General features: G+C 40.7%; 2 protein-coding genes across 3 annotated transcripts; both read right to left on the bottom strand.

Annotated features, from left to right (window-relative positions):
• Positions 1 to 558: 558 nt before the first annotated feature.
• On the bottom strand, positions 559 to 7,963 carry OTOR (otoraplin). The gene is given in 5 exon segments (XM_065835607.2): positions 559 to 847; positions 3,637 to 3,747; positions 4,310 to 4,449; positions 4,908 to 5,043; positions 5,045 to 7,963. Coding segments are annotated over 5 exon segments (459 nt in total). The 5' UTR covers positions 5,093 to 7,963; the 3' UTR covers positions 559 to 823.
• A 139-nt stretch (positions 7,964 to 8,102) lies between these two features.
• SNRPB2 (small nuclear ribonucleoprotein polypeptide B2) lies at positions 8,103 to 16,414 on the bottom strand. 2 transcript variants are annotated; one of them, XM_071805693.1, is made up of 7 exons: positions 16,345 to 16,414; positions 15,847 to 15,934; positions 13,281 to 13,453; positions 11,481 to 11,621; positions 10,578 to 10,631; positions 9,015 to 9,103; positions 8,103 to 8,494 (listed from the first exon to the last, which is right to left on the bottom strand). In XM_071805693.1, exons 2-7 carry the CDS (start codon positions 15,908 to 15,910, stop codon positions 8,335 to 8,337), a joined length of 681 nt encoding a protein of 226 aa, XP_071661794.1. In that variant the 5' UTR covers positions 15,911 to 15,934; positions 16,345 to 16,414; the 3' UTR covers positions 8,103 to 8,334. The 2 variants fall into 2 exon arrangements, with proteins under 2 accessions (XP_071661794.1, XP_065690572.1); XM_065834500.2 differs by lacking the exon at positions 16,345 to 16,414 and adding an exon at positions 16,081 to 16,184.
• Between the last annotated feature and the right edge of the window lie 11,090 nt (positions 16,415 to 27,504).

Genomic DNA, 27,504 nt, shown 5'->3' with positions numbered 1-27,504 from the left:
GCCGACGGGTGCTCGGCCCCGCCCTTCTGGAAGGTTCTGCGCCGGCTGAGGTGCTCGGCGCTCTGGGGCTGCCGGAGCCGCGCTGCCGCAAGAGGGTGCTCGGAGTCGCGTTTAGGCTTTTGTTGGCGAGGCTGTACCCGCCTCTGTTTTGTGAACATCTAGCAGAGGCTGAACGTCTTGCATACCAGCACTCCGAGGGGAAAGTAGGCGCCGTGGTGTCCCCAAGCCGGGGGAGGAGACCCTACACAGGCACCATCCTCAGCCTCACCCCATCATCCTTCTGCTGTAGCCAGGGGTTCAGCTTGAACGTACCCCATTCCAGCACACACGAGGTGCAAGATACTGTTCTGACACACGGCTGAGGCCCATAGTTAGTTAACCTGTGATTTCTGAATTGTTGACACTCTATTGTAACAAAAATTATTTATTCCAGCGAGTCACACATGGCCCACCCAAGGAAAGTGTTTTTAATATCTAACATGTGGTGTAAGGTTGTGGCAGGGAAATGCAAGTCAAGATTGTGCATCTAATCCCAGACATATTTATACCACACAAGACTTAAAGCAATTCAAAAGCTATTAGCTTTATTAACAAGTAATGAAGTAAACGCAGGTAAAAAATTTCTAAAACCAAATCCTGCGTGGGACTATTTCCCCATCACAAATTACTCCCTTTAAATGAAAACTTTATTGATTTGAAGACAGATTACTTGTTTCACAAACACCCATTACAGGCAAGGCTGTGTGTTGAGGAAGGTTGTCCAGGTTTCCTCCTGTCAGCTTTCCCCAGTAGCAGCCAAGAGCTTACCCAGCTGCTTCCAGCACTATTCGCAGAAGAAATCGATGTCCTGAAAATGAGAGAAGGAAAGATACTTTGGGATTATGAAGGATTAACGTTCCTTTATCACCTCCAAAGGTACATGGGTAGATGCAACCACCAAATACACTATAATATACACAAAGCACACCATAATATACTCTGTAAACAAACTAACTTCACAGAATTCTGGAAAAGAAAAAGGTCCTTTGTCTTTTAACTCCTTTTGCCCAGCTGCAATGATTTGTTCCTGCTATATATATTTAAATAGAACTAGACAATACCACCTTCTTTATTTCAAATGCTTCCTTTATCTCTCTTTTTTTTTTTATTCCCACATCCGTATCTGGAGTTATTAGTCATATGTAACCCTTTATCCTTAAACAGCTCCTAATCACACGTGAAAAGATGCCTTAAACAGACTGAGGCTATGTGATACACTTGCTACGGAGAAACGTGACTAGAAAATGAATGCCAGTATTTTTGCTCGAAAACTTCCAGCATGGGCCAGATGTTCACAGCAGATTGCTTTCATTTAACTTCCCACTATTATCTCATACAGCTATGTAGATCTCGATTCTGCTGCAGGGAATTATCACGTTGTGGTGCTCAAACTGTACAACATTTACATTAGCCCAGCGTATTGCATATAGCTGTCCACTGCAAGGAGAAGCCAGGGAGCTGTTTCAGAGCAGGTGCTTGCTGGTAATGAAAGTGCTCTCATCTTAGCCAGCAAATGGCCAATTTTAAGTGATGGAGGGAAGGCAGGCAAATCCAACACTGCTTTGTAGTACACAGTCTATTGTGTTGAGTCTATTGTATTGAGTGTGAATCAGAAGTAGCAGCGCTGGGGGAAGAAAAAAAATCTCCTAAGATTTATTGCTCAAACAGCAACCAACAGGCATGGATTACCCAGAGCTGCACAAAAAGATGCTCAGGGAAGTTCACAAGCAGAAGTGTTTATTAGCAGGGTCTATAGCTGATGGCATTGACTCCAAAAGGGAAAGTTACTTTTTGGAAAAAGAACAAAATCAAAAATACGAAAAAAAAAGGAGGCTCAGAGACACAGAGGCCACCAGACTAATGTCTTCTTTCAGGCTTCTCTCCAGTGCAGCATGTGCCCCCCCCCACCATAATACTTTTGCCCATCAGGTTCCTCTGAGCAATGCCATTTGTGTGTGCCACCCAGTGCTTCCATCAGTGCTGCATGCTGATTAATTGTTAACCTTGGGGCATCGGCAGGACCCCTCATATAAATGAAACACCAGAGCTCAGGGGTAGGAGAAGGGGTGGGTGGAGAAGGTGGTTCTCACACCCTTCCCAAGAGAACTCTGTCAGTGTGCAACACTAGCTCTGTATTAAAAAAAGCATCTTTAAGGGACATTGCTGGAGCAAACAAGCAGGCCCATCCACAGATGGGTCCAGATGTGCTGCAGACAGTTTTAAATGGGAACTTACAGTCATATCCTTAAGGTCACATTTGCAATATACAGCTGAGAGCAGCAGAACAAGGAAAGGAACATATTTATATCACCCTTCATTTTTGTTATGAGAATGTGAAACAAGGATTAAAAAACCCTGTGAAAGTCTACATCACTAGTTTTGCCAAAGAAAATTACCTTCCAATTTAAGTTCTGCATTGCAGCCTGGCAACAGCCCATTCTGGGCCCCAAGTCAGCCTGCAGGCTACAACATTGCTTTAGCCTACCTCTGCTTCCAGTTCAGCTTGCCATGCAGCAGAATGGCTGTCATATTGTTGAGAAAAGAGCTTAGAAACATATTACCAACTCTTTCATGTTCTGTGATTAATTAATTGCTGCAATGCCTCTAGGCCAAATTCAGAATAACTGAATATAGTGTCAAGAAAAGCATTTCCTCAAATAAAGCTTGTCTGACACAACGCAAATCCTAGCAATTATTAACATGAAACAAAATTCTTTCTTTCACTTACTTCCTCTGTGTTAATGAAACCCATCTAATAATCTGGACCTAGGATTAAAGACTCCATCTAGAATTTCAAGATTGACACACTAATTGTATTTTGCCATACACTTCAAAATGGCATAGAGCTAAATATTCAGCATTGATGAAGGCAGTTATTGGAAACATAGGACTCAACTTAAGCACAGAAATAAGCTACCAGTAAGTGTTAATTGTAAAATAAAACATGCCAGCCTCTGAGAAAGGACCCCCCTTTTGCACTGCTCTGTGAAGTGTTTCAGATCTTCAGTTAAATTAAGAGTTGTCTGGTGTATGAGACACTACTGTACTTAGTTGGGGACAATTACTCTTTCAGAAATACAACCTGCTCACTCACAGAACACTAGCGTGTTTCCATTTGCATTTTAATTCAGCTTTTTGATAGCCGTACCAATACCTTTGAAAGTATCCTTGCTTTCTCACAAAGAGGAGAGTGTAAATCAGAAGTTCTCTATGACAGTGTCCATCTATAAACACAATTAAGAGAAAGTGTGCTTTTATGTGTTGCTGAAGTCCACACCACAATATCCAGACTCTAAAAAAGGAAGCTTCTTGAAATGTACTACAAATGGTTTGGATAAAACTTCTTGAAGGAATACTATTCAAATCAATAGGAACTCTGGTAAGATCAAGCAATATTTGCAATGCTTGCAATGTCAGACCTTATGTTAGGGATTTTATTTAGGCTATTTGCCTGTATAAAGGCCCAAAGATGGGATCCCTAAGCACCTGTGATATGCTACAATCAACTGCCACAATTATGATTTGTTTTTACAGCAAGTTAGCATTACACAGCCAAGTATAATTATGTAGCCAGCTGGGCTTTTGCAAATTCCTTACCGTTGTAGGAACAGTCTTATTTGCTTCTTGATAGACGTGTTGTTCTGAGACTAAACTGCTAGGGAAATAACCAACTGTCCCCATATGGTCTTCATACTGTTCTCCATAAACCTTCAAGCAAGGAGATGTATAATTAGGTCCCTGAAAACAGTTCTCATCTGGTTTGAGCTAGTCTGTGATTTAGTCAAAAGCAGTGACTAATTGTGTTTTTTACCCTGGTTTTAGATTTCCTAGTTTCCAATTAGCTGGCACATGAAACAAACCATTAGCACAAGTTCTGATCCGGGCATACATTTTTTGAGTAAATTAATACTGCCTATAGTTTATTTGGAAATCTTTTATAAATACAGCTAATATTTATCTTTGCTTCCCTTAATTTTAAGGGGTTTATGACCAACTGTGGTAAAAGCTTTCTCCTCCACAGTTTCAGCAAACAGCCACAGAAAAAACTGTCAAGCTCTTCCATTAATAATTACCATATAGTTATTTTATTACAAAAAAAAAAGCTTAAAACCCTTAAGACTCCTAAATCAGTTTAAGTTTAAACATTCACTTTGAAAACTAAGTAGCTGCTTTAAAACCCACAATAGCTCAGCATTAGCATCCATTTCTTGACAGAAATGCGTGCTAATCTACTTCTGGTTTTCTCATATACACAAAAATCTCCTCTTACACTTCCAGCCCAGAATTCTCCAGAGTCTTTTTCTTTCACTAGTTTTGAGTAAACATAAATCAACTGCCCTTTTTTAATATTAATGAATCTGCAGTCTGGAGCATTGTAATCCTCTTCTGCTCTGGCAAGGGAAATGGTGTCTAGAAAAAACAAAACAAAACAACAAAAATACAAGAATGAGGTAGACAAATTTAAATACATATATACTTTGGTAGAGAGAAATATACATGTGCAGACATGTAAAATTATATCTACAGAGAAAGTAGGTTATCCTGAAATCAATAAAAGTTTTCAAGAATTTGTTCTGCTCATTTTTATATTCTCCAGTAAGCAAAGTTAACAGCTTAAGAATGTTCCCAGTGGAAGTTACAATCCTCTCTGCACCTACTTTTCACTGGAATGAAAAATGTCCCTTACAAAAACTTTTTTTGCAGTGAAACTGCATGTGACATTCCACACGATCTCTACCACTCTGCTTTTAAAGTTGACAAACTAATGCAAATAGAACTGAGCTAAATAAGCAGTTTCCCCTCACACTACAGCATCCAAACACCGCAGTCACCCTTAAGACCACATTCTCAAAATCAAAATTACTTACAGACACAGTTGTCATCAGCACACAGCTTCTTGCTAGCAAGCTTGTCCATAAAAATTCCAGTTACAAGAGGACACATTAATCCGACACACAAAAGTAAAACAACCAAATAAACAGGTTGTGTCATTTTTTTTTTTTTTTGCCTTACTGCAGTGGTTGCTGAATTTGTCGGGTCCAGCGATCCTCATTCTTTATGGAAGAGGCAGACACCTGGACAAACATGCCGAGCCAATGGGAAATGGTCAGGGCGACATTCCACCCCACCAGAGGAGCTGCGGGCGGAAGACCTCAGGGTTCACTCAGGAAACTCAATCCCTTCCCAAAGCTGTTCTGCATTAACATTTCAGTCAGTAACTGTATTACTTAAATGTTCTAAGCCTTCCTGTAGTTGTCTATAATCTTGATCTTACATCAAGAAAAGTTTAAGAATTAATTTAAGTCAGCCCCTGGTAAGCAGCAAAGGAAATTGCATCCTTCCAAATCCTCAAGTTCTTTATTTTCACAAATGCTGACTGATAAGCGTAATCTTCACTGGACCGTCAGCCCTCTGTGGCAGAGATTCTCCTGTTATGGTCTATAGAAAGGACCTACTAGGACCCTAACACATGGATGCAAATGTAAACAAACCATTAGGGAGTTGAAACCCAGTAAAAAGGTTTTGCAAGTCAGCAATTTAAATTTGAAGTCTAAAAGGTTCAAGCACTGCGCAGCCTTATAGACAGGACCCCTTCCACAGGGAGATGCTGTGGAGAGCAAAACACACAGGGTACACCAGGACAGTGACCACTTCACTTTTATTGACATACCTGAGCTCAGCTGAGTTTGCAGATGCAAGACACTGAACAACATACAGTGCCACAGGATGAATTAAATGTTCCTCTTTAAACTTTGGAGAGAACATCTAGAATTCATCTAACTTCCCAAATCTTGTCCTAGCATACATGAGGCAAGACTCATAAGAAGTATTTTAATTAAAATAGGTGCACAGACATGCACAAAAGGAACAGTCATTGGAATTACTGCACTGTAAGCAATATACAACCCAGCTGTCAGGCTGCAGAAGGCTGCTCTGGATCAGCCCTTAAAAGTGACCAAGTGCAAGTTCGGGAATTCCCAAAAATGTCACTCCAGATAACCTACCTGATTCACGAGGAGGCCTGAAGAGCTGCTGGCTGCACCAGCTTTCAGTCCACAAGCAGAACGGAGGAAGCCGTCAACTGTCATCAAAAATGCCATGCTCTATTTTAAAGAAAGAGCATCTTGCAATTTCTAGCATCACCCTCTTATTACAGCTGACTTCACCATATTCTCCTCTCTTCTTTCAGCCCATTATTCCTTCCTCCACCCTCCCATATGAAGTGTTTAGCTTCCTTCATACACAGCTCTATGCAAACCCTTCAAAGTGAGTGAAGGTGAAGAGCTGTGGTATACGATGGTATCATGTACACAGACTACTGGGACACAAAGACAGCGTTTCTAATGCCTATCAAATTATGACTGCAGAAGAAAAAGCATAAGGTTCACAACAGAATAACATAGTCACTTTTGCTCCCTTACAGGCATATTGAAATGATTTTCACTTGCAAGTATATTCATGAAATCACAGGAATAAAGAACACTACAAAGAATGAAAAAAATACGCATGTAGAGGTACGACAGTAGTCAAGATGGCACTAAAAGGGGAATAATCTTGCAATATACTCTGGGAGAAGAAGATAAAATATTTTTTAGGTCTTGTGCAAAAGAAGTGGTTTACGTAGCTAGTTTTATGCATAACATTTCCTCAGAAATGGAGTGGACATACCAAAACTACTAAGTATACCAAGATTTTATACAAAGCACCCTGAAGGTGCAGCACTTTGTTCAAAGAGCAGGTTTAAGTCAGATCTCAAGTGTTTCAGAACACAAGCTGGGGGAAACACGCTCTGCAGCTACAGCCCAGCCCACACAACACAGGACGGGCTGCACTGAGCCACAGCCACTACAGAAAGGCTACAGCTTCCAGCATCCTCCTCCCACCCCCATTGACCAAATTACTTTGGAAACAAAAAGCCTCACCACTTGCAATGTAGCCAGTCTGCAAAACATCTTCCTTGTAACACCAGCTACTGTAATACTTGCCTGAACTACTTCTAAAGGAAACCATGCTAACTCTATGCCATTACTTGTTCGTCTGAAAGGGTCGTTAGTGGCCTCACAGATAAAGTGTCCAAGTGAGCAATGGTGCAACATGAGCACGCTGTGCAACCGCTTCCTCTCAAACAAGAATCTGCAAGGGTCTGAATGCAATCCTATGCAACACCATACAACAGATACTGTGAGATTCACAACATAGTAATATTTTAAGTAAATTTCATTATTCTCTTAACCTAAAATGTCATTCTAGGTCTTCCATCACTGGAACACAACACTTCAGCTTTTGAAGTGATTTTTGCACCCAAATATTTAGAACAGTTGCAACTCACAGAACTACCTTCAAGTACTTCACTGCATTCAGTGTATTTCATGTCACACAAGACCTGTAAAGGTTTATGACAAATAATAAAAAAAAATAAAACAACAAAACACCAAAACAAAGAAAAAACTACACAAAAAAAACCCACAAAAAAACCCGACCACAACCAAACCAACAACAACCCAAATTCAAAAGCACTAGGACATGTATTTTAGAAAATCCAGCTTAAAACCAGATCACCAGGCTCATCCCCACTTTCTTTGTAAAGAGCCAGAAAGCTCTTTCTAAACCATGTATTAAAATCATTGGTAATAGGGCTACAAAGAGCAGAAGACAAAAGATAAACTTTTGTTTCTTCTGTGGACCTGCTTCTACTACCAGCCACCATTATATGAAGACAAAAACAAGTTGAACAATAGTGCTGTCAAACTGTAATCAATTTCTACCCACATCTGGAAAAACAACTACTGACAAGAATCTGTTTTTCTTAAGTGACAAAATTATTCTTGCTGAAAAGTGGCTGTCCCTTTGATAATGAAGCTGAACATTGAGTTTTGTATTTATTCTAAATATGCTAACATTTAGCATCCCTACTCACGCTTTTTGCTCTGGAAAAAAAAAACTGATTTTCCAGTACTCACTTCTAAGAAATTAAAGTCACCTAAAAAGTAGTTACACTAATATAGTGGATAAGGCCTGCAAGCCTAACAGATCAGTAAGAGAGATTCAAAGAAAAACATGGCTTGAAAACACCATAAACCAAATTTATTTTATAAAAATTAGTATTTCAACACAAAAATTTACTGTCCAGTAGATCTGTGGAAATCCTACATCTGTCCTAGCCATTCTGGCAATCTTACACAAGTCTTAAGTTTTCTGCAGGGAACAGCAAACACGGTAGCTGATCAAAGTATCATCGTATTAAAAAAAAAAAAACAACCCCTATCCACAGAAGTCCTTTATAGGAGCATATGGTTATTTCTTCGCATAAGTAATTTTCATGGCATGAGACGGAGTAATCTTGAATCCTTGGAGAGCATCTCGAGCAGCTCCTGCTTGATTCTCATTTTCAAACTCCACAAACGCAATATCATGGCGCCCAGGCACTAAGCGCACTTCTTTGAATCCAGGAAACCTTTAAAATAAGGTGAGAGGGTCAGACAGTGTTTCCTAGTTTGATAATACATCTCTCTTCAGTACCCGTAAGACCTTATCATAAGCATCTACTAGTATAGTAGTTACTACTAATGAAAGAGTTAAATTGAAGGGTTTTAGATGTCCAGTCCTGAGAGTCATGCCTCAATTAGGGATCATAACATGGAAGCAATTTAATCACTCTTGTGCACATATAGAAGCAACTAAAGCTAGTTTAAAAACTGCTCCTGCTGTCATAAAGTCTTTAATATTACAGTCACCAGCTTTAATCTAGTGCAGATTGATAGCACGTAACTTAAATAATCAAACCAGCTATGAATAAAATATTATTTGCTTTCCACACCAAGTCATCAGAACTGACATCTGCAATCTTGGCAGTAAGACAACTGAAATACCTTCAGAAGAAACTCTCATTTCTAAAAAGTCAGCTTGCCAAGAAAGAAAAAGCATACAGGTAACAGAAGAATTCAAAGGAGAAGTCCTTTCTATTAAAAACTTACTGATTGAATAACATGGACAGCATCATCTCATTTGTTTCCTCAGGCAAGTTATTAAGGAAAAGGATATAGTTTGGTGGGTTATCAGGCACCTGCAACAACAGAAGATCAAAGCTCAGAAGATTATGTGCAGCTATCTGTTCCTCTGCATCTGTCTGCATGATTATTTGAACCAAGACTCATGTATCCTTAGCTTTGCTTGCAACACTGCTAGCTGGACTTCAGTACACCCTCATGCAATATGCACTCATAGCCCCTTAATTCTTTTACAATCATGTATTAATTTGGAGAGGCTCTTATTGTCTTAGGTGTCATTTAAACTTGACATCTCAGCAGCTGATGCTGCAGTATTCTTGGCACTGCCAGAGGTGCGACCCAGGTGCCTGAGCACTGGCTGTAGTGCTGCCCAAGACACCCAGATGCCAGCAGAAGAACCTAGGAAAGCCTTGCACCCTTCTGGAAGAGCAGCTGGAGGCCAAGATAAATACCCTGTGCATCTGGAGCAGTACCACAACACTGAATATCTTTGGGCAACTGAAACCCATAAAACACACATGGTTTTACTACAGTGTTCTACTCAAATGTATTAATCAGAAACTCCATTAGATTTTAAACTTTAGAGGCTTTATCTCACAGATTTGTCTGCTAATATGAATATGCAGCAACCCACAAAGCTGAGCAGTCAGTTTGCTGACACTGGACTGAAAGGCTGGAACCTTCCTAAGTCATCAAGGAAATTACAAAAACAAACAGAAACTGGACACTACTTCAAATGTCCTAATAATGGTGCCAAGTAAATTACTGCTTCAGCAGAACAATTTCCTTGAGCTGATGGAAATATTCCAGGCAGTGCCATGAGAAAATAAACTTCCAAAGTTCAAACAAATATCTATTCTGTGTTGTGCTTCGACGCAAATTGACATACACATATTGTGCTGTGTTACAAACGGCAGCTGAAAGAAAACGCAGACTGGGAGCAAGATGTTTTCCCCGTGGATTACATATGCAATTTCCAATGATAGTACTCAAGATAGAGATACAGGGCAGGCATTATTTGCCCTCCTGCAAATTCTGGCTCTTTAGTACTGCATCTCCAGGCAATCCTCTGGAAAATAAGACAATTATGGGGAAAAAAGTGAGCAGAGGAACCCAAAACTCCTGAAGGGAAGCTTTGAGGCAGATATTCCGGCACCCTGTGTACATTTACTTCTCCATTTCCACTACTAGAACAAAGCAAGTTAAAAGGAATCTATTAACAATGAAAAATTAAAAATTCTTCAACCAATACTAAACACAGTCCAAATTTAAGAATAATGTGGGATTTGTTAATAGTGCAGTTTTCTGTATAATTCTGAGAAACTTCAGATTTTCATTTCATGTCAACCAGATATAGAAGTGGGACTTCTTTTATTTGTTTACTGTAACTTCGCTGTTAGACAAATGTCTCATAAAACAAAAAGGAAGTTGTAAAATATGCCCTCGAGTGTCCCTGTGTAACAAACTATTATTCCTGGAGAATAATTTTAAACATTGGTGCTTTTAGTCACAAAAAAAAAAAAGCATTACCTGTTGATTCTGTGCTGCAGTCCCTGGGGCACTGGCTGAATTTGGTGTTGCTCCCTATCAAGTAAGTACAAAATAGTTTTATAGAGGTGTTCTGTCAGAAATACATAAGCACATATCACCATGTTCCTGTACAACTCAAGAAGTATGCTAAGGTTTTTTTAAGCTATAATCAGATGAACATTTGTTGCTTATAAGATAACTCTCAAAGGGAAACATAAAGCACATGAATTTTGCTGAACTCCAAAACCAGGCAATGATAATACATTAGTAGTATCTGATCTGACTAATGGTCAAGTCAGCAGATCCAACAAATCACTATTTCTCCACGTTATAGAATTTGGTTTAATAGACAGGAAGGAAGCAGGTCTGAAAATGAAGGCCTAGACAGGACATACCTAATAGCAGAAAAAAAGCTACTATCATTATAGCTAGTAGCAATTATTTCTTCCTAAGATGTCTGTATATAGTGATTGATTTTCCAACTCCTTTTCATCCACCTGTGAAATAATTATCTTGTTCCCATGTACCATTCTTCAGCGCTTAGAGCAAATAGGGCATTAAAACACTGAAGGGAAAATCTGGTCGAGCACTGAAAGCTGGCATTAAAGCATACATGCCTCCATTTTTTCCTTTTTAAAAAGAGGTTAGTTTCTACTTTGATTTATTGTATCTTTGCCCTACATCTTATTTTCATCTGGTAATAGGAAAGGAGGAAAAAAAAAAATGAAAAAAAGGAACAGCAAGGACTATGTAACCATCCCCCTTTCCCTCAACTTACAGTGAGTGCTCAAGAGCGCTAGATATAGACTACAGTTTAAGGAATTGAGAAGTACCATAAGACAATACTTGATTCTTTAAAAAATTATTTAAAATAGCTTTTGTGTAAACAGAGAAGCAACTTACCTGGATAACCTTTTTATTTGCTGCATTTGCTGACTGCTCCAGAGATTTGGCCTTCTTCTTTTCCTTCCTTTTTTCCTTATCAGCAAAAGTACCACGCATTTTAGAGATTATATCAGAGTCTGTTTTTGCATATTGAATACGCTTTTTAAAAAGAAAAAAAAAATTTGCAGTTAATAATACTGAACATTTTGCAACACCTTCCTTAACTTTACTTTTATACATCGTTTTGCAGAAACTTCTTGTATTAAAAATATTACTATAAACTGTAGGTATAGTTACAGCATATCTAATCCCCATAATTAATTCTGAACACAACTATGGAACTCTAAAAAAAACCCTAAGATGAAAATTAGTCATTTTAATTCACTGAAATTGGAGCTCTGTTGATCTAACAGCATCTTTGTAACATCTGTCATTGTAGAAGATGTACAAAGCTACACAACGACATTTGACAAAATTGGCACTAGCTTCTATTAAAAAACCCAAGAGGGTTTTTTAACCCAATTTTAAGGAGAGTTTAAAATTTCACAGTGATTTCCCAGATTTCTGAAGAAAACAGAGTTCAGCAAAACTCAATAGAAAGGCAAATACCTGCCTTAGCCCCAGCTGGATTTCATAAATCGAGTCAGCAGCAGAGCTGCGCTGGTTTTATGACAAAGCTGCCAAACACTCTAGTCTGGGGGTTAAGCAGATTCAGCTGTGAGCGTACAGGTGTGTAACACTATCCATGCATACAGCCCTTTCACTTTTCTACCTCAATACAACATCACACAACAGTCAAAGAATTTTTTTGATGCTTTTATTTGGTGCTTAAATAGAGTATGAACACTGTATGCAATAGTCAAAGAAGGAAGTACACCTGAAAGCTTATGAAGCCTTTAATCTTTTTATTGCCTGTTGAGTTTTACTGAACACAAAACTCTTTAAGGGTAAACAACAGAACTAACCTGGCACAATTCCTTTTTAAGGATTTTATTAGAGAATCTGAAAGTGTTAATGAAAAAAGTTTGTGGCTCAGCAACACCAAGAACAGTCTGTGCTCTCCTGAATGCTGAAAGCCAGTATTACTACATCCATCCATCACTGAAGTCAAGTGGGCCATTTGCATGTATCATTACACCTCACAAATAGTGGCAGAATCAAGAGATGCCTAATTTTTCAAGCAGGCAACAACGTGTCAATTGTTGTGCTATTCCACACATTATCAAGTACGTTATTAAATGATGTTCTATCAACCAGCAGTGTATTTGCTTCACTGAAGGTACACTAAAATTCAGTTATTTGGTTTGGTGATCTGATGCATGCACAAAGCAGAACTAGCCATTGATTCAAAAAATAAATCACTGGTCACATCTGTTGATTTCTGCCATGGAAAACTGCAGAGTTCTTCACCATACTCACTGTTACCTCACAAAGGAAACATCATAGTCCAGCTATTTTTTAACATAATAATAATTAATGTTACTCTAGATAAATTAACTGAAAGCACCTGATTTCAATAATATTACAGAATGAATTTAATCAGTTCAACAGAAGACATGATGACTAAAATGGGAGTATGTAAGATCTTAAAAACTTTAGTCCGGCATACAAAAACATAAAGCAATCACTTAGAAAATCTAAATGAAAAGTTCAAACTCTATATGTGCTTTAACTAGTCTCACCAGCATCCCTCTAGCTTGCATAAATACATATATTTATCAATATGTGATGTGACCAAATAATAGTACAAGTACACAATACACTGTATTGTACCATGGCAATATTTTTTTGCTTTAAAAAGAGAACAGAATAACTTACCATTGGTTTCCCATAAAATGGAAAGCCTTGTAATTGTCTCAAAGCATTGGTAGATGAACCAAGTTCTTTAAATATAACAAAGGCCTGTCCTCTCATCTTCATAGTCTTTAAAGCCACAATGTCGACCACATGACCAAACTGTGAGAATAACGCATACAGGGACCTCTTCAGTTCTGTTGACAATATGAAAAAATAGATTACAACAGGTTACAGGCAAATGTCCACCTCTATGGAGTTTACTGCTCTCCAGGGACAGTGTTATTGCCAGATTTAGCTCTCACAGTGTGACGTTACATGAGTTTAGTCAAAACTGCACATGTATGAGTTTATTTGCCCAGTTTTCCTAAGTTGGTGTATAACACTCGGTTTCACAACTTGAGTATTCAGGTAGTGGAAACAGTTGTACCATCATCCATTCTAAGAGAGTAATAATTACACATGGGTATGTATACACATATCTTCAAATGCATATATATGCAGACATGATGTATGACAGCCAAAGACTGACCAGAAAATCCCCATTTTAACATCCAACAGTAAAGAGGTACGACTTAAAACAAGAACATGGCAAAATAGTAACTACTTAAAGGCTAATTAAATTTCAAAATTTTGTTTGTAACTTCTATAAGTTCTGTCACACACTCTGGTTTTTTATATTCTGGATCTGAAAACATTTTTGTATGATCACACTGTACCTTACAACTGCAGTGGATTTGTTTTCATTATTTAAAAACACCTGACTACAAGCCAAACTAAACCTGAATTTTATCCAACCAAGCTAAATAAATCCTCTCTATTGCATAATCATTCTACCTCACAAATCCTAAGAGCAATGCCTCTTGTTTCACTCTGACTCGGTGATACCAGCCCACTGTCACTTTCTCCAGCTGTGCTTGACCAGGCACGGTGCTATATATATTTTTTAAACTTTTACCAAAACACTATCCTTAAAAATAACTTCAAAACCTGTATTTTTTTAAAATCTTATTTGTAGACTTTACAGGTAATTTGAAATTCTACATTTAAAAACTGTACCCACACAATCTTATAATGGAGACTTACTAGCTTATAGTGCACTTAACAAGCTATAAACAAAGCCCTAAGTTAAATTTATTCAGTAGAACCATCTTGACAAGTTAATAAATAATTCCTCAGCAAAGCTGTTCCCACTTTCAGATCTCTCTCTGAAGCACCCTGAAGAAACATTCCATTAGTACTACTCAGATCCAGTCACTCGATTCACAAACAATAACAAATAAATTACAATGATCACTTCAGAATACAAGCAAAGCATGAGTTTTAAGTGGTTGGTTCCATGCAGACATTGAATACACAGCAGATAAGGGCAAGAGATTTTGTTTTCAGCACCCTTTGAGGATCTATAATTCCCAACACGAAGTCATCTATCTCTAGCAAGAGCTGCTGTAACTGCAAGGCAGCATCTAACAGGATGACACAAAGCAGGCAGGCTCATGTCACGCTCACACCTTTTGCATGGTGCTAAAACAAATGAGGAGCACACAAATGCCCCCACATTTCAGTGAGAAGGGACGGCTGACCACCAAAATCTATGCCAACATACCCGTTAGCATCCACCGGATATTCTCCTTACTCCTATAGTTACAGTTATTCACTCATGGGCAAGTCTAACCTATGCAGTCAACCACAGAACCACAGGAGGGAGGCAATAAGAAGCTTCCTTAGACACAAAGGCCCTGCTTTACAAAAAGACATTGTGCTACACTTGTTGATTTTAACTGCTGCAATTCAGAGAATTTAAAGATAAAAGGAATTATGAGTTCATCTTGTGTGTTCCATAATTTATCCTAAAGAACTGAAACCAGCAACTTACATAATAAGGCTATAACTTACGATATGTCTGTAGCACATATATTACTATCCAGCCATAGTTTGAAGATTTCAAGTGATAGACATGTATCGTAAATATAGGTAAGCTGTGATAAAAGTTAATTAGAAATTAGTATGACGCAAAACATTGTTGGTTATGTTTGTGAGACAGCCTGGAGAAGGATCTAAGAAGATCTTATTGTGGCCTTCCAGTGCTTAAAAGAGGCCTGTAAGACACATGGGGACAGACTTTTTAGCAGGGCCTGTTACAACAGGACAAGGGGTGATGGTTGTAAACTAAAATAGAGGAGATTCAGGCAAAACATGAGGAAAAATTTATTTACACGGAGGGTGGTAGAACCCAGGCTGCCCAGAGAGGTGGTGGATGCCCCATCCCTGGAGACATCCCAGGCCAAGCTGGACGGGGCTCTGAGGAACCTGAGCTGGTGAAGATGTCCCTGCTCATGGCAGGGGGGTTGTACTAAATGAGCTTTGAAGGTCCCTTCCAACTCAAACTATTTTTGATTCATGACAAGCAGTCGGTTGCTGAGCTGGGTGCATGGTCGCCCCGTCCGGCACCTCAGGCCAGCCCCGGGGACTCCTCACACCCCGGCACTGCCGAACACCCAGCGCTATGAGAAAGCCCATGCCCAGGCGTGGCAGCCAGCTCGGTGTGACACCATCCGTCCTTCTCACGGCGAGTCACAGGCACCGGTACCTTCTTTTTTAATCTTGTCGTTGATGTTGTTGATGTAGATGGTGTGGTTCGGCCTGATGTCCATCCTCGGCGGCGGCTGCAGGCCTGCCTGCGGGTAGAGCACACGCGGGAGCCGTTAGCAGCGGCCAAGGCGCGACCGGAGCCCCCGGGGAGGGCACCTCCCACCGCCAGCAACACCCCAACCCCCAACAATACCATCCATCCCAGGCCCCGGCCCCACGCTGCCCGCCTCACCTCAGCTCAAGAACTCCCGCCGTGATGGCGGCCGCCCCTTCCCGCCCTGCCCCGCGCGCGCGAGGACGCAGCGCAAGCAACAGAGCCGCTCCCGCAGCAATCGATGTGCCGAGTGCTGGCGCATCGATGCGGCGCGGCGCATGCGCAGAGCCGGCTGCCGCCCGGCGAGGGGTTTGCTGCGCGGGGTTTGCTGCGCGGGGGCCGCGTCGGTTCGGGACTCTCAGGCACTGGCGCGGCTGTTGGCTCAAATAAATGGTTCCTTACCCCGCGTGCTTCCAACCGGCCGAATTTACATACAGCGACGAGATATTGCTTATTGCAGAATTGCACAGGTCTGGATGCTCGAATAAAGCCAGCACGCCAGGAAGAAGAGCAACAGCTGCTGTATACAGCATCTTATCACGCTCAGGGCAGGCCTGAAGAGCCAGCGGGTTACACATTTGTATACTGGTTACATGATAACTTTAGTGTATGAGCAATGTTCAGGTAGAGGACACTTTATCCAAGAATCTCAACGTCTTAAGACTCAACTAATTGTGCAGGTTTCAAAGTGTCCAAAGCTGCAAGGTCAGCATGATCTGTAGTTTCTGACGAGCTGTTCTGGAAATCACTCATCTTTGCTAGAGGAGCAGACTGACCTAAAGCTGAAAGGATTTATGTAACTTCTTTCCCCCGAAATAAGACCTACCCTGAAAATAAGCCCTAGCATGATTTTTCAAGATTTTTGAGTACACTTGAAATATAAGCCTTACTCCAAAAATAAGCCCTAGTTACAGATCATTAAAAAAGTAAATTTAAATTGTGCCCAAGCAGCTATACATGTAAAAAAGTACTAAGTTTTGGAGCAAAAATTAACATGAGACCCTATATTATTTTTGGAGAAACAGTGTATCTTTAGGTTAGCAATTGCCAACAGGATGCATTCTTTTAAGTGGTAATGACTACATGCTCTGGGCAGCAAGATAAAAGGGGAAATGGGTCACGAAGCCATTCCGCAAGCAACTCGATTTCAGTATCATGGGGTAGCAAACTATATTGGTTATTTATCCCAGAGGCCCAGCAGCCTGCAGTGCAGTGCGGGGAACCCCGCAGAAGTGCCTTGGGGGTTCGGTCTGTCTTTCCATCAGCCGTGAGGTGGAAGGGGGTCATAGCTGGGCAGAGAGGCTTGACAGTGATTGAAATGAGGATTTCCCGCCCCGGGCTTAAGCTCTGCTTGATGCCAGTACAGTGATACACGGTTAGTTGCTAGGGTTGTTCAACCTGGAGAAGAGAAGGCTTCATAGAGACCTTATTGCACCTTTCAGTTCTTAAAAGGGGCCTGTATGAAAGATGGAGACAGACTTTTTAGCAGGGCCTGTTACAACAGGACAAGGGGTGATGGTTGTAAACTAAAGGAGGGGAGATTCAGGCTAGACAGGAGGAAGAAATTTTTCACAGTGAGGGTGGTGAAACACTGGCCCAGGTTGCCCAGAGAGGTGGTGGATGCCCCATCCCTGGAGACACCCCAGGCCAGGCTGGACGGGGCTCTGAGCAACCTGATCTGGTGAAGATGTCCCTGCTCATGGCAGGGGTGGCACTGGATGAACTGTGAGGGTCCCTTCCAACCCAAACCATTCTATAGTTCTTTAAGAGAAGAGGTAACTCAAAAATGCCTGTAGACATTCATTATCTAACTTTTTCTTTTTTTTTTTTTCATATGAAAAAAGGCAATGTATTTGAGCATGTAATTTCTTGAAGGTACTTTGAAAATCCCAGCGGTAGTGGTTGCTCAGGATAAATAAACAAAGTAGAGATTGAGGCTGCAGCCTTTGAATTTTTGAAATAATTTTGCAGGCTGCATACCTTCATTTCTATGAATAATTATGCAGGCCTTTACAGAAACAATTTTAAGTTGCAAAGGTTTGACCTGGTTACATATTAAAAAGAAGTTCTTGTGACAGGGGGGAATATAATCAATAAGATAGCTCTCAGTTAAACTACAAATTATGTTTGGACAGGCCATCCCTTTGTGAAGAGGCAGGAACTTTAGGTAGAGAGTTCTTGGTTCAGTTACATTTCAGACAAAAAACCCATTACTTCCAGATAGTAGAGTTCACTTGAGTAAAACGAAATGTGGTATTTAGGAAGCCTGTAAAGAACAACATGGATCACAATTAGTTGAATATAAAAGCAAATTAAAAAAGAGCGCCAATGATTGAGATGTTACCTAGTGGTTGAAGAGAACAGTGTGTGCTTCAGTTGTTTATAGCATTGCATTGTATGGGAAATAGCGTGCTGGTACAGTGCCATATGCAATGCATACATGCTGCCAATTCAATACGTGATGTGTACAGTTTGGTCAAGTTTTCACATCCTTTTTATTTTTCTTGTTTCTTTTGTTTATTGTCTTAGAAGTAGTTGTTAAGCCAAAGCATAACTTTGAAATCCAAGTATACACTAAACCATGATATTTCAAAAAAGGCTGACTGCTATTTTATGCGTTCATCACCAGTATAGTCCATGTAACTTTGTAATACAGTAACAATGTTCAAAACTACTTCTTATTTAGTCAACATAGCTAAGGGAATTTGTCTTGTGGAATCAAAGTTACTGACATATTATAGATGACTTTTGAAATAAAATCCTTAAATGGTTCATAGAGAAGACACTCTAAAGAAAACAAACACAGGAAAAACTCAATCTGACACAAAGTAAGGATGAATTCATGGCTTCTATAATTCTTCCAGTGCATCGTGCCACACTAGTGCTTGCTCAAAGTCATTTTAAGCGCAGCTGATTTATTCTTGCGGAATTTGAATGCAATAAAGCAGAAAAGCTGTGTCTTTCTTGCTCCTCAGGTGGGATTTCACAGTCTGCCTGCCAGTTCGATAGAAGTGACATTCATTCCTCAGGTTGGCTTCCTCTCCTTCTCCCCAAGGTTTATTTGGATTAGTTTTGTTTTCTTAATCCCCAAACAGAGAGCTACAGTGCTCTCATGCTCAATACAACAGTCATTTGTTTAAAAGTCTTTGAAAGCTTGAAGTATTGTAAAAAATATTTCAAGTTTCTCAGAAAAAATGCCTGTAGCAACTTAGTAAGCCGTTACAATACATCAACAACATGGTTCCAGTTTCCACAGGTAGCTGCTTCCTCAGAGACTGTCTAACAGTGTTGAAGAAGCAAAGCAGAGAGCTGAGGGTTCTTGAAAATATCTTTGTAGCTACTGCTCTTCCCCCCCTTCCTGGTCAAGGTCGAGGTCACCTAGCATTTCATTATTATTGCTGTTGTTTGTTATGAAACCTGTAATAAAAGTATTTTTGTTTCTTTTTTTTTTTTTCTTTGTCTTCCTTTTCTAAATTCAGTGCAATTCTCTAAACTAAAGCAGAACAAGAGCCAAGAGCTGCACATAGTGGAAGCTGCACATCATCATCCAATCCTCACAGCTTTGATTGTGTCCACATACACATAACTATGCTTTACACATTTCACAGTTGTTACCTTCCTATATGAAGACTGTGGAATAAGTTACTTTAATTTATCAGTATAGAAATACTTTCATCTCACCTATGTGTATGTTATCATGCTAGAAAGAAATGTATGTGAATACTTTGTGACATGGCTGGATTTGTCTATGATACTTTGTTTGGAGTCTTTGTGTTCTGCTGCATCAAGGAGTATGATAACACAACACACCACTAACCATTGGAACAGGGACAGAGACAGTGAACAGAATTATGGGAAATCAGAAAATTCCCTCGCAAGTGCAAACAGTGGTACTGTGAGCACTCGCAAAGTCGATATACGTGACACCTGACATTTAAGACAGAAAAGGTTCTTTGAAGGGTGAACAACTTAGGGATCTATATTCAATTGGAAGGTGCAGAATAGAAGGAATTGGGTCCTATAAATCAGTGGTTGCTGGGCAGCTGTGCTGACTGGCATCCCCCAGTGTGAACTGCCAGGAGCTGAGGAGGCCACAGTGATTTACAGATTATTGTTCACAGGCTGAGGATACCTGATCTCTGCAAACTAACAAAGCAAAGTGGATGGACAACGTGATGGCAGGAGAAAGTCAGTATTGGCAAATGTGTGTCAAAGCACTTGGAAAAGCATAATTTGAAGCGCCGGAACTAACTGTAACCACTTGGGAAGAGGAGCCGGCTGACCACCTTTGGGGACCATAAAACACCCGTTGGTAGGGAGCGAGGCAAGCAAAAACACCATGTAGAAGATGAAAAGTGTACTGCAGTTCCTTTAATAAGGCTGTTTCATAATCTCTTAAAAAGATGCTTGAGTGTATTACTACTTGATCTAGAAGAAAAGAACAACCACACATTCATCTAACATTTTTTTTTGGCAGTTTATACTTTCAATTATTAAATACACTGTTTGGCAGACCTTTCAGGTAGACAATGTAATTTAGTCAAGAGAGCCTCACCAACCAGGGGAAGTGTGAACCACCGCAGCCATGTCACCCAGAGAGGTGTCTCCTCATCCCTGGAGACATCCCAGCCCAGGCTGGACAGGGCTCTGAGCAACCTGATCTGGTGAAGATGTCCCTGCTCATGGCAGGGGGGTTGCACTAGATGACCTTTGGAAGTCCCTTCTAACCCAAACTATTCTGTGATTCTATGTGGAGTGAGGTCTCCTCAGCTGAGGGTTCCCACAGCGCTTACTGGCACCTTGCCATCAGCATCAAGTGTGGGGCTCCATGAACGATAAGGTCCTCTAAAAACCTCTTAGCTTTCCAAATGCTTCCTTCTCAAGCCAGCTCAATCTTGAAATTGCCGAGACCCATGCTAGCATCAAGCTATGAAGCCATAAATAACCTTGTTTATTACTAGTCTTATGGTTAATAACTACTGCAGTTTGAGCAAACAGCAGTAGGAAGCCCCTCTAGCGAGTTCTGCCTGGGCTTGTGCTGTATGGATACTAATATAGCTCATGAGTTATTTTGATTGTCTCATTCCCTCAAACATTTATTGTTTTAAATCATTTAGTTCTCAGTCACAGCAGACACTGGGGAGCTGATGGTAAATCATACCATCTCTGGTGCTTGAGTTCACTGTAAATTTGCCATATCTGGTAGACTCGAGCTGGCCATAAATTCTTTTAGCACTCCTAAAGCTTGGCTGGCTGTGGAAAGGACCGTCTGTGTTGTGCTACCTTATGTTTGCAGCCGTGCTGGGAGCCGGAGAGCCTGTCAGTGCTTATTTCTCATTTAGCCACAGTGTAACAGAGCCCCTTCCAAGCATTTGGGTTCTCCTGTGCCATCCCCTTAAAAAAACCCTTACATCAACAAATAGTGTAGGTCAAAAGCAACATCAAACGTGGCTTCAATCTCCTTGCCATCAGAATTCCACCACGGATCAGCTCTGTGGGTGTTGGCTTTCTGAAAGACTCAGTTCAGAGAATGATTTACACCATCTTGCCTTTGGTAACATAAAAATAAATCTTGGCTCTGTGAGATGAGATCTTACCTCCGCATGAATAAATTTCCCACCTCCGGAGAGTGAAATGAGAACAGGTGCTTGGATATATGAATGTATGAATCTGTTGGCTTAAAATTAAGTGCACAGGTGGATTAAGACAATCCTTTCCACCACACTTCTAGTTGCAAAGTAAGTCTATACAATATTAAGCAGTCAGCATCCTAAATCAAATAGAAATTTCCTGTTTTCAGCCTGAAAGGTAATTATTTCACATACAACTGGTTGTAATTTTTCAAGAGAAAAGTAGTGGTGACAAAAAAACTTCTGTTTAAGAGTATTTTTATAAATTACAGTAATTTTTTATAAAAGGTTTTGTTATTTATAAAATGGATAAAACACTTGGATATTTTCAAGCACTGAAAAAATTTATTTAAAAAGGAGTTTTGTTCTTTTCTTGCAAGACAGAGGAACTATGAAGTCTGCCCATACTCCTCCTTCTGCCTCCTTAAATCTGTGTGATAGTTTATCCTGGAGAATCCCATTCAACTGATACAACTTCATTACTTTGAGGTTAGTAATTTCCAGATAAATGTGCAGATGTGATCTTGTGGTTGCTATCCGAAGGTAAGTCTACATTGCTGCCAAAGGTGTGATTTCCAGCACAGGGAGACATTTCTGCTCGGACAGTAGTTTAGCAAGTTCATGAAGCAATAACATCAGGGTGACAAAAGCACAGAAGGATGACTTCTGCAAAACTGTTGGTGATCTCAGGTACTTGGATGGCAGCATTTCACTGCTCTTCACTCCTCTGCTTGATTCAGGTAGGTATGGAAACCATCTAAGAAGGTGTGGAGAAGTCATAAAACAGATGAGAAAAGTGATCTTCCCGGATCTCCTCCATCCAAGAGCACAGGACAGGACCAGGAGGGCAGAGCCAGCTTGTATGAGTTTGTCAGTGAAGATGCACATGTTGGGTAGCATTGCCCCAAAATACAGCGCTGCCTTCTAGACTCCACTCTCCTAAACCTGCACTAGAGTGCTAGAAATCCAATACTACCTTTTCCAAATTATACAGAATCTCAACTAAACAATAAAAGAGAATGTGTAGTCTCTTTCTGTTTGCTGAATGTAAAATATTTTTAGGCTTTGAGGCTTTTTGGTCTACGTTTTAACTAGTTTATCGGTCACTGTGAGTATTTACCCCTTCCCAACACTGCATTAAGAATAAGGCGGTGTTAACCATTCACAAGTAACAACAAACCAAAATTCAAATGCATTTTCTGTGACAGAGATGAAATCTCAGTAGTCTGCTCCATGCAATATTATTAATATCAAATAAAGGTACAAACCTATTTCTGATCCTATTCTCTTATACTGGATTTGGGTCTGTGTCCAAGCAGCAGCTCTGATCTGCAGACGTCCCTGTGAGGTACAGCCTGAAGCTTTGCAGCTCTGGCAAACTGGCCTCTAATCTCCTGAAAACAGGACCCGTGAGGGGGAACTGACACCTAGACCCGTGTCTGAGGGAGAGTCAGCTAATGGGTTGCATTTGGACTTTATCATGCTGCATCCATGCCTGCTTGTTATAGCTGAGCAGGAACAAGGCTTGGGACTGACATTGCCCCTTTGGACCTCAGCAAACTTTGAACTCTCAGTTTCGGGTGACAGTTGAAGGAAGAAATCCATACCCTGAGGAGGGAGTAACCTGTCCTTTAGCTTAAGTGGGTCTATCAATGAGGAGAAGATCAATTGTTTATTGTGCTTGGTGCTCACATCTCTGCACCCTGTATGACTTTCCCTGGTCCATTTTGGCCGTCACGGTGCCTTGCCCCTGTGTACTGAGACCACACGTGTGTATAAATGTCCACAGCGGTGGGTTGTGTCAGGCTCATACATCAGGGTTGTCTTTCCCTTCTCCAGTGAGTCCTTCAGAAATGTTATTTGTTTTTGTGGGACATCTGCTTATACACAGGGAACATCCCCGTGCTGATTTTGTTCGACAATCACAGCCTTTGAGTGAGTCGGCTGGGGATGCTGTCACCCTAAGAAATACTGCTCAGCAGCCAGATGATATGCCATGAACCATTTCTGCAGGGAATCCATCTTAAACTCATTTTAGGCTAACACAGCCACAGCTGTATATTACAAAAAGGGGCAGCTAACCCTTTAGATCTGCTAAGTGTGATTGAAACACATTACTCACTTTCTCACTACTTAGTTTTCTCCAAGAAAACAATCATTGAGGGGGGAAAACTCACTATGCAGGCAGTCATAGAGCTATGTTAATGACAAGGTTTCTTTACTCTGACTTCAAACCAGAGCCAGCTGCCAGAGGGAAAAGCACAGAAAATTAACTGTTCCAGGGTACGCTCAGACCTTTTTCAAGTCAAACAAACTTTGCCTTAAGACACTTAAGTATTAAGAATATTGACAACACCAGTACAACCACATGTATTAATTATTTGTAAATAAAGTGGTTTTTCTTGATGATGAGACCAGGAAATGTATCTTCTTTGTATGCTGTGGAGCTGACAGCATTTCAGCATGAGCAAGCCCTTGGGCAAGGCAGGCACACTGTGTAAGGGTCTGTTCATTTGTTAGAACACCACAACATTAACTAAAGCCTTACCAGGGCTGAGGAGGGAAGTTGTGAGGAGTGAGTGTGAAATGAGATGTTCATCAGAGGACTGCAGATGCCCTGCATAATCTAATATAACCACCATAATGGAAATGAAAGAGAGAAGCTTCCTGTTATCAGAATCCTGGTGGAAGTTCTCCATAACCAAGAACAGGGAATAATTCTCTTTTCCTTTCTCTTTCCATATATTTCAAAACCTCTCTTGCCTTGCCTTGCCTTGCCTTTCCCTTCCTTTTCCCTTCCCCTTCCCTTCCTTTTACCCTCCCCTTTCCTTCCTTTTCCCTTCATCTCTGTTTAAAAACGGAAATGCCAATTATTTTCCTTTTTAAAATAAAGACCTGTTACGTGCCCAACAGTAGATTTGTCACATTGCCACACATTGATCCTGCAAACTGTAAAAAAATTACCCCAACCATCAAACCACCCAGCTGATAAAGCCAAACTTCCTGATAAAAACAGGCTTGTCCTATGCAATATGAACAGAACTGGGATTGTTATGTGTTTGGGGTGAAATAATATGGGATGACTCCAAAAAGAAATCCCTAGAAAGAAAAATAGAAGCGATTTTTAGATAAAAAAGTCACATTAATAGTGCTTTCTCTGTGCAGAAAGAAAAAAAGAGAAGATTTTGTGTTTGAGTCTGGTATGGCAGGAGCTGATACCGCTGATCCGCTCATTCATTTCAGCAGGGCTCTCTGGAAAGGTCTGCCGGCGGGATGAATACGGATTGTTAGCATTCATAGAAGTGCCTCGGCGCTTTGTTGCCAGGAAACGGTAATGAAAGTATAGGGATGCCAGCTTGATGATAGGGCTACGGGGCGGCGGCATTAATCCCGTGCTTTGCAGACATGAGATCTTTATCATTTGCAAACATGAATGCCTGCACAGGCTGACGGAAATTTTGGAAGGTCATTTTACTAATGGTTTTCTAGAAATGTGGAATGTTAGAAGAGCTTAAGGCAACAACAGCATCATGCAAGGGCTCTGAAAAAAGTCTCCTCTACTCTGTAGAATACAGTTTTATGGGATATACTAGTGAATAAAGTGTTTGTGCTGTTTGCTTTTGACGTAAGGAGAGTGTAACTAAGGTGACTTGCCTCTGCAAGGATCAGGGACCATCAGGTGTTATTGTTAGTTAACAAGCAGAGGGATGCTCATGTTTTACTGCAAAAGGCAAAGAAAGAACCTGGTAAATTGAGACTGGGCTTTTCTAGATAGGCTTGCCTGAGAGCAGAATTAAGACAAGACCATGGTAAGTTCCAGGGATACAGATGGAGTGGTCAGGATTTCGCCTAAATTTGAGGGCTTTTATTTTTGTTTCTCATGTGTAATATTTTCTAGTGGGAAAGACATAAGGTTCATATTTGTGCACTCATAATATGGTAGAGTGTCTTAAAGGTTTGTTCTGTACAGGGCGCTTTATGTAGTCCTGCTGCCTCTCAAGGGATTAGCATCAGTTCCTAGCAATGAAGTCTTGTAAAGTTTTATGAATCTGCTTCTTTGGTTTTTACCTCTTCTTCAGAATAATTTGTTTAAATGTGTCTAAAAGGAATACATTGAACTATAGCAAAGGCCGCAGAGATTTTTTTTTTTCTTTTTATTTTTCTTTTTTTTAAAAGCAACAGCTATTTTTCACTCCGGTAACTTGTCATTAGGCTGGGATTTCTGAGACAGGGAAAGGCCCCCTAAAATAGAGGGGAAAATCTCAGTGTCCTTGAGCTCTGCTGGACTCTCATACAGGAGACTCCTTGCAAGGCAGAGGGCTGATTATAATGAAAGTCCAAGCCTGCTTTTAGTCCTTCTGTTCTTTAATCTTCAAGAAAAGCAATCTTCGTGTGCATGGCTCTTGAAAAATGACTCCATACATCTTTTATAAATGCTCAGTGGAAAGTATAGCTCAGCTGAAGCAATGCTGGGGATAAGGACGTAGGGGTGAGCAGCAGCAGCATTTGCCATTATCCGTGCCCGTCACCCTGGAAAGCTCGCTCGTCTTCTGACAGCTGGCCTGCCATTTATGTGTCTTCAATTGCAATCATCCTGAAAGCAGCAAACCTACATCTGGTTCTTAATTACTCAAATAGCGCTCCTTGAGAAGAGTTTGAATTTGTAATAATACTCAAAACTTCCCATGATGGAAAGTGATACAGAGCTCCTGAGCACTGCTCTGGGGTCGCATGCAGAAAGGTTGTTTTGTACCATTGCTTTGGAAATTAGATACCGTGATATGACGTTTCCTTTTAGCAATCTTGGGAAGCTCTTCCAGTGCTGATAGCAATCATCTCCAAAGAAAAAAAAAGTGCACTAACCTCTGGTGAATATCTCTTGAGAGAAGCAAAAACAATCTTGTGAAAGGTATTACCCGGCTTCTGAAGGAAGAAGCCTTGGTAAATGTGCCTGTGGTTTTGACCTTTCCAGCCAATGGGATGTGAAAATGGGGAGATTAAAGAGGCAGAACTCATTCCTTGGAGGGGAGCTTCTGAGAAAAGACAAAGCAGAACAAAAGAGAGCCCCAAAGTGTGGAGTTTGCTTTTGTGTTAGAGGCCTCATCTAAACAGCTTCAGAGAGAAAGTGGGAAGTAAGATGGTTCCCTGGAAGACGTAAGGCTGTGTGAAACCACTGCAATGGATACAGCTACTCCTCTCTAATGGCAAGTGCTTACTGCCCTGCCTTTAGGAGGATGCCTTTCCTCAGTGAGATGAACGCCAGCTTTGCATCTGCTTGGTGGTGGGTGGACAGTTGGAAGATGTCCATGGTGACGTGACCAAGCAAGATACCCTTAGTCAAAGGGATGTCTTTTGGGACTCGTATTAGTTGACAGCTGATTTAGGGCTACATTACAAACCTAATGGCTGAAAACTGTGATCTGGATTTAGCCTTTACTGTCCAGGGCTTCTCATTTGCTGTCAGTGTGCAGGAACAGACTGATTACCGCTGCTTTTCCATGTGGGATTAGCAATGTGCCTTCTGACTAAACACTGTTATGAGGTGTTTTATTTCAGCCTTTGAATGGTAAATACACCTTAAAATTGCACCGACTTAAATTTCAGGACTTTATTGATTTACTAGACTCAATTTCATACATGAGCAGGTTGGCTTTTGTTTAGAGGCAGGGCCTATTTCTCCGTGGCATGCCAGATTGGGCAGGTACACGAGATAAAACATATGCATAACATTATATTCATAGTCTTTTGCTTCTTTTTAAGCAGTGGAAGGATTAGATAGGGGGATGCAGGGGGCTGTTCCTTGGTTTTCTAACATGACATACACTGAGCTCTGGCTCTGCCCTTTCCATCAGGTCTGTGTGACCTTGATGTTGGGCTATGAGCACATGGTTCCTAAAATCTCTGTTCATAAAACCTGTGTTTTTAGGTGCTC

This window comes from Patagioenas fasciata, chromosome 3 (assembly GCF_037038585.1).
Source record: "Patagioenas fasciata isolate bPatFas1 chromosome 3, bPatFas1.hap1, whole genome shotgun sequence".
Classification (NCBI taxonomy): Eukaryota; Metazoa; Chordata; class Aves; order Columbiformes; family Columbidae; genus Patagioenas; species Patagioenas fasciata.
The sequence above is the reverse complement of the archived record's forward strand: the minus strand, read 5'-3'. Positions and strand labels throughout refer to the sequence as shown.

Coding starts and splice junctions, on each gene's coding strand:
- SNRPB2 (XM_071805693.1), bottom strand. CDS start 15,910: ATGGACATCAGGCCGAACCACACCATCTACATCAACAACATCAACGAC. Junction 13,454..15,846: donor CGACAAGATTAAAAAAGAAG/GTACCGGTGCCT, acceptor TATTGTCAACAG/AACTGAAGAGGTCCCTGTAT. Junction 11,622..13,280: donor CATTTTATGGGAAACCAATG/GTAAGTTATTCT, acceptor CTTTTTAAAAAG/CGTATTCAATATGCAAAAAC.